At 40.1% G+C, this 12,610-nt stretch overlaps 1 protein-coding gene across 5 annotated transcripts in view; it reads left to right on the forward strand.

Moving 5' to 3' along the window:
• The window catches only part of HDAC11 (histone deacetylase 11), a 22,246-nt gene extending 9,877 nt beyond the window's left edge, over positions 1-12,369 (forward strand). For all 5 annotated transcript variants that reach the window (XM_021544797.4, XM_085590837.1, XM_021544798.4 and 2 more), the window contains 6 exons: positions 336-378; positions 523-599; positions 1,765-1,827; positions 3,695-3,791; positions 6,505-6,683; positions 10,473-12,369. In XM_021544797.4, coding sequence (XP_021400472.3) covers positions 336-378; positions 523-599; positions 1,765-1,827; positions 3,695-3,791; positions 6,505-6,683; positions 10,473-10,715 — 702 coding nt within the window. In that variant the 3' untranslated portion in view covers positions 10,716-12,369. The remainder of the gene's footprint in view (positions 1-335; positions 379-522; positions 600-1,764; positions 1,828-3,694; positions 3,792-6,504; positions 6,684-10,472) is intronic.
• Positions 12,370-12,610: the final 241 nt, after the last annotated feature.

Here is a 12,610-nt window from a genome sequence, read left to right on the forward strand (position 1 = left end):
TTAATGTCTGTGCTCCAGGATTTTGAGCTTACATTCCTCTATTAGTGCATCAACAGGAATGACATCAGGAGCCATAATTTTTTACTCCTCCCAGCACTGCTTTTTCCCTTTTCCAGCTGCCAGAGAAGGAAATACAGATGAGTAGCAAATACTCTTTCAGCTCCTTATGCTGAGGGTAGTTTTGTCAGGGATTGTACTCGGGGATCTGGTTCAGTGGCAAAAGATCTGAAAATTGCACAGGCATGTCAGAATGCTAGGAGTGATTTGGAGTGCAAGCCAAAATTAAGTGTTGCCGCATTCATTTATGGAATTGCAACTTTATTTTTTTTTTTAAGGCAGGAAAGCTTGCTGTGGATAGAGGCTGGGCCATCAATGTGGGTGAGTACAAATTCAGTGATACCCTAAATAGTGTGTTAAAAGCATCTGATTTTCATTTACATCTCTTTACAAAGCCCATCAATGTTTTTAGTAGCTGGCTTTTTAGTATGTAGCTTTTCACCCCTTCAATGTTTGCCTGTTCAGGGGGTGGTTTCCATCACTGCTCCAGTGACAAAGGGGGAGGATTTTGTGCATATGCTGACATCACACTGGCCATCAAGGTAAGAACTGCTCTTAAACCACTGTTTTCTGCTGTTTGTACAAATGGAGGAGCAATCCACTAATTTATATCCTAATAAGAGAAAAATGAAGCCATTTCCAGATGGGCAGGAATGGGGATTTGGAGAGCTGTAAAGTGGAATGGAAGAGTTGCAGGGGTCAGAATTATCAAGGCAAATAGGCATCAGTGTAATTGCTTTGATAATATTGTCTTGCAAAAACCACTCCAAATCAAATCAGATGGATTTCTGATATCCTCAGTGATAATTCTCCTGGCCTTGCAGGTGAACCTGGACATTCCACATTGATTTCAGTGGTGACAGTCAAGACAAATGCAGAGACAAAAACCCCCTCTCTGAATCAAACTGCACCGTACAGGGCTCAGACTGGTTCAGATTCATGAATAAAAGTGTGAGTGACTCCAGAATAGTCACCAAAAGGAAATGAATACATTTGGTATTTAGCTGTTGAATGGCTGAAGTAAGAGCCTTCTGCAATTAGGGCTTATTTTTATCAAATGAGCTATGGTATATTTGTATACTAGAATATTTATAACGTATCAGTAATAATCAAACACTAAAGAGCTCTAATGATTGCAGCACACCATGTGACATAACATCCTAATTTCTGTACATGGTAATTTGCAGAAAAGTAATCCACAGTGTTCTTTTTTCACCTACCATTAAAATACAGATTGAGAAATTATGGTGGGTGACAGTTCGTACAAAACCTTTGGGTTTTACCATGTCTATATTAAAGATGGTAACTTAGCAGCAAAGTTAAGACTAAAGAAGTAAAAGCCATTTTTTTTCTTCCCAGACAGAATAAGAAATTAATTCTGTCACTAAAAGTAGCTCTTAAGGCATGCAGTCCTTACATCAGCTTTTCCTAAACATTGAATTTTAAGTTGTTGGATGCTGTCACTATCAGCTCTGTGATCCCTGGGTGGGCCTGGCCTCCTTCTTTTATCTGGTGGAAAGATATAGGGTTTTTATTTTAATAAAAATTACCTTTTTATGTCAAATAATGAGATGTAATATTAAACAAATAGATGTGCCCTACATTCAAATTTCAACAATCATGCACTGTGCAATCTTTGAGCCTCCAGTTCAATATTTCATCTAACTTCATACATTTTTCCATGTTCATCCTTGCTTATTTATGCAGTTCTTATTTGAGAGAGTACAAGGAGTGTCTAGAGTCACAATTATTGATCTGGATGCCCATCAGGTGAGTAGTTTGCCTGCATTTAGTGCTGCAGATATTTTGCTTAAAATCAAAGTGTATGATAAACTTCTTTTTTTAATACAAACATGGAATAACAGAATACAAAGTTAATCAGAGATTATGAAAAACTGTGAAGAGTTGATTCTTCAATGATTTTGTGGCCCAAAAGGTTCTTAAGCCAGTTTAATAAAATTAACTTGAGTTGCAGCTCCATCCTGTGGCTGCATGTGAAATCCTTGCTGCATTGCACTCCCATGAGAAACAAGGATCTCTCCAGACACAATCCCAGCTGGTTCCCAATGCTTGGTCACTGCAGCAGCCTCTGCAGGGGAGGGATTTGACCTTCAGTGGTTTAATTTTAAGTCTAGCTTCAGGCTAATGAAGTACAGGATCCATCCCTCTTCACCTGGAGGAGTGATTTACTGTGAAACAGATCAAATCTCAGCTTTGGTGGGATTTGCAAAATAATTCCTGAAAGGACAGAAATGGTATTTTTAGAAAGGCAGTTAATGCACCAAAGTGATGTCCAGCCTGAGGCATTTCAGGTGATTTATTATGTGTAAAGAAACATTTTTACACAGTTCTGTGGTACTGAGGAAACCTAATGGCTGCACGTTTTTAATCTTCTCTCATTTCTCTTATGTGTCCTAAAATCACCATGATATCAGGACATAGATTATGCAGTAGAATGATATTTTGTGTTCATGGTTCTCTTCAGCCTGTCTGTCAGGCCATGGATTTGTTTTGTGCTATATGGGGGTAGTTTGGTTTTGAAAAGTTCTTGGAATGTATTTTGGTTTTCAGATGTGCTGGTAGTCTCAGTGTGCACATTAAAACACCTGTTGTTTCCTTTCTTTGGGGGATGAGAGGGTCTGGAGTAGCTCAGCAGATCCTGTTTAAGGATGCTGATACTCTCATCTTGTGACTGTTCCAATTGTTAGTGCAGTGGAGAGTTCCACCTCTCATAAGGAAATGGTTCCCCCAAAGGCTTTTGTATTCCTAGGCTTGTGTGAATGAACCATTTCTTTGTGGACCAAAGATGCTGAAGAAATAAGTGGAGTTGTCATTTGTCAGCATAAAAATGGAATTACAGCAGATGTGTCTATGGAAATATCTGTTTCTGTACTTAAGTGAAATTCTAGTGAGAGGAGCTGTGGTCCTTTATGATACACTGACTTGAACAAAATTATCTTAGTGATTGCTGTGGTAAAATGATTTTTATATTAGTGAAAATAAGTGAGAGCCAAAAGAATAGTATTTAAATTCAGAAATGGAAAGGGGGAACTATTCCAAGCGTGAGTTTTCTCTTGAGCATCCTTCTGCACATTCAGTACAATTTTTTCTAGGGAATTTCTGGTGTCAAACTATTGGGTTGTTAATGTTTGTAATTTTTCCAGGGAATATTTACCTCCCTAAGGTTTGAGTTATCAAGAGAGCTGTAGTCTGCTTTATTTATTCATTAATTCTTACATAAGAATACTCAGTATTCCTGCAGCAGTTTAAAGTGCCTTTTTCTTGCACAGTTGGAAGATGATAGATCTGTTTGGTGGCCACATTTGTTTTTGTGATGCTCTTGAGGACAATTAGCTTCTGATTTTTGCTTATTTTTCTTACATGTGTAATGAGAGCCATGCAAATTACCTTCAGAGAGACAAAGATTTTATTTGTGGTAATACCTGCAGTCTTCAGAACAATTCTGTCAAGCCCCCCAAAACTGCACACCTCAAAATAATCTCCAGGACTATAAATAAGAGAATGACACAGGAATTCTGAATATTAGAACTTCTGTAGTGTTAATGACTCTAGAATTTGCAATGTATTTAATTCTGTGTTGGCATGCTAGGAATAGCTAACTGTAAATTTCCTTCAGGGAAATGGCCATGAGAGGGACTTTATGGATGATCCTCGGGTTTATATTATGGATGCATACAATAGATATATTTACCCAGGTGATGGTTTTGCTAAACGTGAGTATAATCAAAATTCATCTTCCCAAATGTACCCAGACCTACTATGTTGTTATCTAACTTCTCTGTTTACTATTAAACTTCCTTGCAACACTGTTACCTAGGTTTCTTTTTTTAATGATTTTTAATTTCGCATCATTTTCACTGCTCACTATGATATATCGTAATAGTGTTCATGCTGTAGTATTTTCCCACACTTGAGGAATGACATTTTGGTGTGCAGGGTATGGGGTGGTGTCAGTGGATGTTGTTGGCAGTCCATTCCAGAGCTTGGAGCAGCAAGTTGAATAATCCTTTGATTTGAAGAGAGTTGTTAGAACTTCATTTTCCCCTTACATTACATTTATGAGAGGATTAGCTGATACTGAGTAAAAAGGTTTCATGTTCTTTTGAGAGTGAAGTTGTAACATATTCAGGTGTTGCCTTGCCAGTAGAACTTGTTTGATAAGCATGAAGGAAACAATCTGCATCTGAATGTGTCACAAGGTAGGAAACAAAGCAAGTCCTGGAACAGAACCATGGAATTTAAAGTTGGGAAGGCCCTCTGAGGCCGAGTCCAACCATTCCTCCAGCACTGCCACCAGTGACCAGTGTCCCTAAATGCCACATCCACACTGTTACATCCCTGCAGGAATGGAGACTTTCCCCTTCCCTGTCATCCCCACGTTAAGAGCTGGTGCTTGATTTGGTTTGTTGTGATTTGTTTATCCCTGCTGTGATGTGTCTATTGTGTCTTGTGACCTGCCACAATTAATTAGTGGGACTTTGATAATGGTTAAATTGGAATGTAAAAGCCCCAAGTTTATTTGGTCTTTGATTCTATTACAATGTCATTTATTACAAGTTTAATTTGTTCACTGAGGCAGGGAGTGCTGGGGGAGTTGTTCTGCTGTTGGATTCCTTCAGTGATGCTGTTGTTCTGGAAAATCTACTTCATTTGGATTCTTGACAAGAGTTAGGTGCAGTGCATTTCACTGCTATCTTTTGACTAGTAATAATACTAAGAATTGTAGTACTTCAAGGTTTTAAGCTAAAATATGACCATTTAAAGCACACCATGTCTGGAAGCAGACAAATTGCAAGCAAATATGGGGGAGTTTCCCCCAAGAAAAGTGTCCTTTTATTCATATATCACATGGCAGCATTTGAACAGATGGATTAAGACCAAAACAGAGTCAGTCCTTGCTAGCAAGTCTGAAGCACTGAGCTGCAGTACCACACTGAATTCCAGCATTCCCTCTCTGCAGATGAAGGATGAGGTGTACAGGGCTGGGCCGGAGCCATGTGAATATGTAGTTCCTTGCACTTCGCATAAGAATGTCTAAGTAGGATTTTTGTGGCTAAGGTCCTTAAACCCTTTCCAATAGGTGACCAGGAAGAGATGGGATCACAGGGGGGAATCTCCTTGTGGAGGAGCAGAGGCTTGAACGTGAGATTTTGGATCCTTGGGTAAACTCCAGCTGATGACTGTGTCCTTGGACTTCCTGCCTGTTTTTTCCAGGTTTTAGTGCAGGAATCTCTTCAACACATTTTTTGTCCCATGGGCTTCATTAAGGAGGGGGGAAAAGGGAGCAGCTCACCTTGCCGATGCTAAGCCATAAGCATATTGAGTCCCTAGGCAAAGCAGTGTGGAATTACACAGGCTCAGGAGGAGGAAGGAGGGATGAGGAATAGGACTGGTTCACTGAAGGGAAAATAGGAAAGACTGAAACTCTGAGAAACCATAAAGAAGCAAAAATATTTGAAACTAATGTTGATGCAATATAAAATAACAGGATGAAAAAGAAAAGCTTCACTGATGCTGAAAAAGATGTAAAGCAGAACAAAAGGCAGCAATCACAAGAGTAATTGTCATTCTGTGTGGAGGGTATTCTTGCACACTTGGTGGGGGCTGAATCCATATTTAAGATGTGAGACTCCACATCATTTAGTGTGAGAAAGAAGTCATGCCTTGGAACAGCTCTGGCATGGCTTTGATTAATTCAGGGGTAGAGTCACTCATCCCTCCATAAAAGCTACATAACTTTGGGTTTCTTTCCTTTACCTTCTCAGCCTTCATTTTCTACTTCTATTGCTTTATTCAAAGCATTAGAAATAATTTGATTTAAATTAAGAATTGATATTTGCTCTTCTGGTAGGATTTACAGGGTAAGAACATTAAATTGAAAATTCTTGGGGCAAAGCTGAATCTTGTTATACATTCATAAAGCAGTTCACATAAATTCATGATCCCTTGCTGTGAAGTTTTGAGTGTTGTGATAAAAATAAAACATCTTCATAATTCCTCAGTGATATTTATCTTGTTTTTCCTCCAGCTGTTTCCTCTGCAATAGCAGTTCATTGTTGTCTTTGCTTTATGCTTTATTTAGGTTACTTTTAAGTTAATAGTTTTCTGTATGATTTCTCTGCTGATTGGTGACTGGACTCGCAGATCAGCTGTTTCTCAATAACGTTTTCCATTTGCATCTAATTTTCTCTCTTCAATGGAATTTTTTCAAGGTCATTGTGCTTTACATTTGCTGAGAAAACAAACAGTTGAATAGTTTTCTTTAATTCTTTTATGTTTATTAATCCTTTAATGTTTCTGTGAAACTGCAATGTATTGAGAGAGCTTCCAAAAATGTATTTTTTTTCGCTTGCTTATCTAAATTGTGCATTTTCTTTCAGAGCAACGCTTTGTTTATTGAGCAGTGCTTGCTTTGTTGTCCCTCAGGTGCCATAAAACGCAAAGTAGAACTGGAGTGGGGCACAGAGGACACGGAGTACCTGCAGAAGGTGCACACCCACGTGGAGGGAGCCCTGAATGAATTCAAGCCTGACATTGTTGTTTACAATGCTGGCACGGACGTTCTGGACGGGGATCCCCTGGGAGGCCTGGCCATTTCCCCCCAGGTAGGTGACCTGCAGCAGCAGCTCCCCAGGCTGTCCTGTCACAGACACACATCTCCCTTGCCTCTTCTCCCTTCTCTCGGTGGCAGCAGCTCTCTCCACAGAGAGGAGACACAGCTTTCCCAGGCATTTTCCTGGGGAAGCCTGTGAGAAGATCAGAGAAAAGAATGAGAAACAATTCTTATCTTCACTTGCTGCACCTCTTGTTGTGCACATGTGGAATGTGTTATGGAGATTTGTTTACCAAAGGGTGATTTCTTGACTGGTCACTGGTGATGGTGTTTGGATTGATTGACCAATCTAGTCTGAGTGTATTGGACTGGCTGTAAGTGTGATGGGTTTCCTTATAGTATAGTATAACAAAGGATTAATCAGCCTTCTGCAATCATGGAGTCAGTGCTAATTATTACTTGGCTGGGGGCTTGCAGTGACATCTCTTCCTTCTTGTCTCTCCCGAGTCAGAATATTTTTTTTCTTCTGGTGCCTATTCCAGTATCATTCATCTTCTCTCTAAAATACACTGATTGCCAAAACCCAAACAGTAACCAGAGAGATACATATATTTTCACAGTTCACCTGACTTCTATTTTCCCTGCTTGGTTTGTTCTTTCTGTGATTCTTTTTTCTCCTCACATGTCAGTCACATTTTGCACTGTATTTCTTTGTCACCTGCCCCCAGTGTGTATCTTACACTTAATTTCTTCTGTAGTACTCCCAGCTGTTTTAAACTACCCTCATGGTTATAACAATTTTGTGCAGCCTGGCTGTGTATTCTCAGCAAATGAACAGTTATTTTTCTTTTCTTGATCTTTTTCTTTAGATACCAATAATTTCCTCAGTTTGCTACCAGACTTAAATTTTGGTTTATTCTGTAAAGTTTCATAGAAATTTGCTTTTCTTAAAATAAGCAAAAATTTACAGTCCTCTTATTTCCTTCATAGGTTTTTGTGATTCCTTCTCTGACAGTTCTTCTGTGCTATCTCTCTCCTGTTTCACATTTAGGTCTCTTTAATGGCCACCAGATCAATACAGAAAAGTGCTTGTTTGATCTGTGAGCTCTCAGATTCCCCTCTCTGAGGCCCCACTTGGTCTGTTCAGTTTTAAGTCTGTTCAGTTCTCTTGCATAAAGGAAGAGCTAAGGGGCTTGGACTTGGTTGGGACCTTGGAGAGGAGGTGGCCTGAGGTGTGAGGTGGGGTTTGATGAAGCAGAGCCCTCTGGAGAGCAGTGCATCCAAGGGAAGTGAAATGGCAGCTTGGTCATAGGGAGATACTTCGGATTTGCCTCTAAAAAAACCCCAAATTTCTGCACTTTGATAAAGAGCAGTGTTAACTGCCAAGAAAAATGTAGCTTGCTGGGTTCTGTGCAGACACAGAATGTGAAGATGGGAGAAGAAAGGTGAAGCAACTTCCCTGGCCATGAGGAGAGGTGAAAGGCATTCTTTGCAGGGCTAGAGGGAGCTCAGGCCTTTAGTGTCTGCTCTGAGGGCAGGGTTCTTGTCTCTGGTGTGCAGGCTTGAAATCCCAGGGCTGGAAAGGCATCGTGCCATCATTTGAAGAGAGTCCCTCCCTTCAAAGGTCCTTAGTCCAGACTTCAGTTCTGCTTCTGAAGATGTCACTTGTGTTTTAAGCTCCTGCTGCAGTGTTAGTTATGCTCAGAATGGGGCTCCTAAGAGTGCTCTGAGTGATGGTTTCCTAGTTCATGAGGCTGTAAAAAAGCCTGTGGTGCATCAGCTGAGTCCCTCTTCCCTTTGTTTGGAAGTGGGAGCTGTGCCAGGCTGTTGTTTTCCACAGTAATGTGGGAAAAAGCCCATGTTTTCCCCTCATCTCCTGCAGGCTTCCCCTGGAGCTGCTGGAGCAGTGAGGCTCCTGAGAGCAGGGGTTGCTTCCAGTTCTGGTGTGGGATAATAGTCCTGCCTCCACTGCTGGGTCCCCAGGGCCCTGCAGCTCCTTCTGTAATTCTGTTGCTGTCTTTAAGGATCTGTTTCTAATAGAATTCTTCAGTTTCTTTTGTCTTACTGTTCATTTGTTATTCCTGGTTCTTTCCCAGGGCTGTGTCAGACTGTGCGGTGAACAATATTCTTGGATGGTTTTACGAGATGCTTTTTTTTCTGCTACATTTGTATTTTATTCTTTCCCTTTACCATCTGTTTGTGGTCCAATTAATGGCAGGGTGTTATTTCCTGATGCTCTTCCACTCTTTCTGTAACCAGCCTGAGCAATGCATGTTCATTTTGAAACACTTCTGCTTCTTGAATTTTTTGGTTTTGCATTTGATTGCATTGTGATGCCTTTTGCCTTCACCAGCTTTGCAGTTATTTAAGTTTTGAGCTGTCCATTGTAAGCTGTTGTCAGTTGTTGTAGGATGGATGGGGACAAGAGATCCCTGCAGCCAGGGCTTGGAACTTGGGTTTATTGCAAAGGGTGCGGGTGCAGAGCCCTGCTCGGAGCTGCCAGCCACAGCTCAGAGCAGGCCCAAAAGAGCAAGAGAGAGGAAGTTGCCATTACAATACCATAAATCTTCTTCTCTACTGAATATTCCAATTTTCCCTAACCGATATAGTACAAGATACAAATCCTATAGCATTTACATACAGCCTATACGAATGATTACATTGCCATACTGTGTTACATTTTAAACCCTAAAAGCTACTCTTTAGACCCCCTCTGCTAAGCTAGTAGGGTCTGCTCTGACTCTTGGACCTGTCTGCAAGCAGAGGGTATTATTTCATCAACAGGGGATTACCTTCAGCCGGCCATACTATTGTTTTCCAGTTGTTCAGTAACCAAGACTTGGTATCTCAAAGCTTGCATTCATTTCAGTCTTGCTTATAGTTTCCATATTCTCAAAATCTTTTGCCAGGCAATCATATTTATAAGGCTTTCCTGTTTCATCTTCCCCACCAAGTTGTGTTGCAAGTTTTTTGGTTTTGGTTTTTTGGGTTTTTTTTTGAGGAGTTCTAATGAGTTGTATGTATCTGGAACTCTCCTTTTACAAAAGTAGATTTTAATTCTATTCTCGCTCATTCCTGAAGTATTTTTCACCCTCATGTGCTTATTTCAAACCCAGAAGAGTCACATGCTGCTCTTGCCTGGATTCAATGACAGTCCAGTACCTCTTGGTCAGCAGTCTTTGTTATGTTTCAATTCCATACCCTTTTAGTAAGAAATTACTTAGAATTTATTTTCTTTTTATGGATTTGCCGTTGCTTACATTTTGCAACTTCCCCTTCAGCTATAGATTCTTGTTGCATTAACCACAGGCTCTTATTGCAGAAACTGGTACTTAAAATTCAGCCAGTGATTGTGAACGTGTAAAACTTGATTTAAATTTTGGGCTTTTCTGTAGGATTGTGAAATTTTGATCAAGTTACTAAACTTTTGACAGACAGTGCTGTGCAAGTTGAGCACAAATCAAAGCATTGTGAATTCAGAGAGTCTTTCCTAGTCTCAATTCCTCACCTGGGAAGTAGGTGTCAAATTTGCAATCAGTTTAAACTTTAGGACCTTTGAGTTGGAGTTCTTGTAGGAATTTGTACTAAAGACTATTATCTGTGGTGTCCTCTAAAACAAGCCAAGGATATTTGCCTTGCTGGGGGCTTTTGTGATTGGGTTTTTTTAATGATTTGGCATGCAAAGCAGCTAACAGGACTTCTAAATGAATTTTTAATTGCTCCTGTAAGCTGTAAGGCTTAAACACTAAGCAAGCATCCGATACCCTAAATCCATAAAGCCCAGGTTAGAAGCGAAGCATTGTGTTGCTGTCGTTTATTTTTTGCTGTGGTGGCCTTGCAGGGCATTGTGAAGAGGGACGAGGTGGTGTTCAGGGCTGCCAGGAGCCGCGGGGTCCCCGTGCTGATGGTGACGTCCGGGGGGTACCAGAAGAGGACGGCGCGGATCATCGCCGACTCCATCCTCAACCTGCACGGCCTGGGGCTCCTGGGCAGGGAGCGCCCAGCCTGGGCTCCCGGCACTCCCAGCCTGGATCCCATGCCTAGAGACTCTGCCGAGGACTTGAGCAACTTGTCACTGCAGTGACAGGTCACTGAATGTTGGTCACATAACCCAGAGGCAATACAGAGTAACTCTGTCTAACTCCTGAATTTATCTTGAGCTAAGGCAACGCATCCTTTTAAACTAATTGAGATATGCACTCAAGGATACTGTCTTTGTGTCTAATATTGCTGTAGAAAGCTTAATTTGCTTCTCTGATTAAAGAAGTATGAGTATGGGGTGGGGGGGGGTCTGTTATGTTGGAAGTACTATGCAGTTGGTATCCAAAGACTGTCCCAGACCTGTTTCAGATGGTGCAGCATGGTCTGAGGTGGGAGGAATATGGACTAAAACTACTGTTTTATGGGTTTTTTTAAATACTGCATTTTATTTATTGCTTTTTAAATTGCAATACTGTTATAAAACGAGTTCTGTGCAGACTTCAACTGTCAGTTTAACAATAAAGGGAAGTGCAATACTGTAAAAGCCAGGGCAGTTTGTTGATGGCTTTGAAGCTGAAGCAGTTTGAAGGAATGTTAGTAAATTCATAGTTTATTCCTGTTGTTGATAGTGACTTAAATATTGCTCATAAACACCTTGTGAAATAGAATATGAAACACCTTTGGCTCCATATGCAAATGAGCCATAAGGGCTCACCATTACCAGTTTGGTGTTCCAAATGAGCTCTGCATGTGACAGGCAGTAGTTCCTATGCACTGTAACTCACAGACAGAGAAACTACAGTCCGATGAAAACTGATCTTACAGTTCTCAGCATCCCTGCAGAAAAAAACATGTAGAAATATAGGCTATCTTATTATTGCCAGCTTGCCATGTATGAATCAGCAAGGAGTCGATTTAAATTATTTTTCCCCAACTACTGCTGGTTTTCACTGGCTCAGAGATCAATGGTACTTCTAGTTGCAATCATGGTAAGCAAATCCTTCATTTTTCTTATTCATTGAGGAATGCAGTGACATTTCTACATTAAGATAATGTGCTAACTTTATGTAGAGCTTTTAGGAGCATTTCAGAAAAAAATAGTGTATTCAAAGCAAATTCAGTTGCACGACCTGGGAAGTTTGGCTTTTTTCAAGTTGGTATATTTTGCATTAGGTACTATTTGTAGCAGTGGGTTGTAAATGTATTAAACTGTATATTTTGCAAGAGTTTTTATAACTTTCACTGATTTGTAATACAAGTTTTATGTTGTATTTAGGTTGGAGCTGTCCTGTGAGGGAGCACCAGGATTTTCCTTTTAGTAGAGTTGTTGTGTAAACTGTTTAAGGAATGTTTAATTCTAATCCTAATACTTACCTCATTTAGTATTCATGTTTAGATCATGGGGTTTGTCCATTGTATGAATTGCACAACTGCTATAAATACCTTATTTAAACCAGATCTGACCTATTGCACTAAGCTTGAGTTGCTACACTGGGATTAAAGAGCACTTTTAAATTTCTTACTAGAAGGACCATCAGAGTATGACTAATGTTGAGATTTAGTTTTTCTATACTGTTTGACATTACTGAAAGATGTTGTTATTCTTTCATATAATTTTTATAAAATTCTAGATTACATTTCTATGAACTAAACCCCCATCATAGCACCATATGGTCTTTCCCCAAACATTTGCTGTCTGTGTTAACATGTTTCTATAATTTACTCTCAGTGGAGATTAAAATTATGTTGAAAAATGATGACTGACTTCTTGTCACTTCACATGGATCTTAGCTGTCAAAAAGCTTGACTGGAGCAGTTTATTGAAAAGATAAGAAGATGTACTTTTCATATTTAAAATGTGTCTGAAACTACAGTGAGTCTCAAGGATGAGTAGTACAAGGTTTGTCAGCAGCTTCTCTGAGAGTTCAGTGGTGACTCCTTGAAGAGAGCTTGCAAGTTTTGTGTCTGAATACTTTTTGAGATGTCATTATAAGGGGT

This window comes from Lonchura striata, chromosome 12, assembly GCF_050655825.1.
Source record: "Lonchura striata isolate lonStrDom1 chromosome 12, ASM5065582v1, whole genome shotgun sequence".
Classification (NCBI taxonomy): domain Eukaryota; kingdom Metazoa; phylum Chordata; class Aves; order Passeriformes; family Estrildidae; genus Lonchura; species Lonchura striata.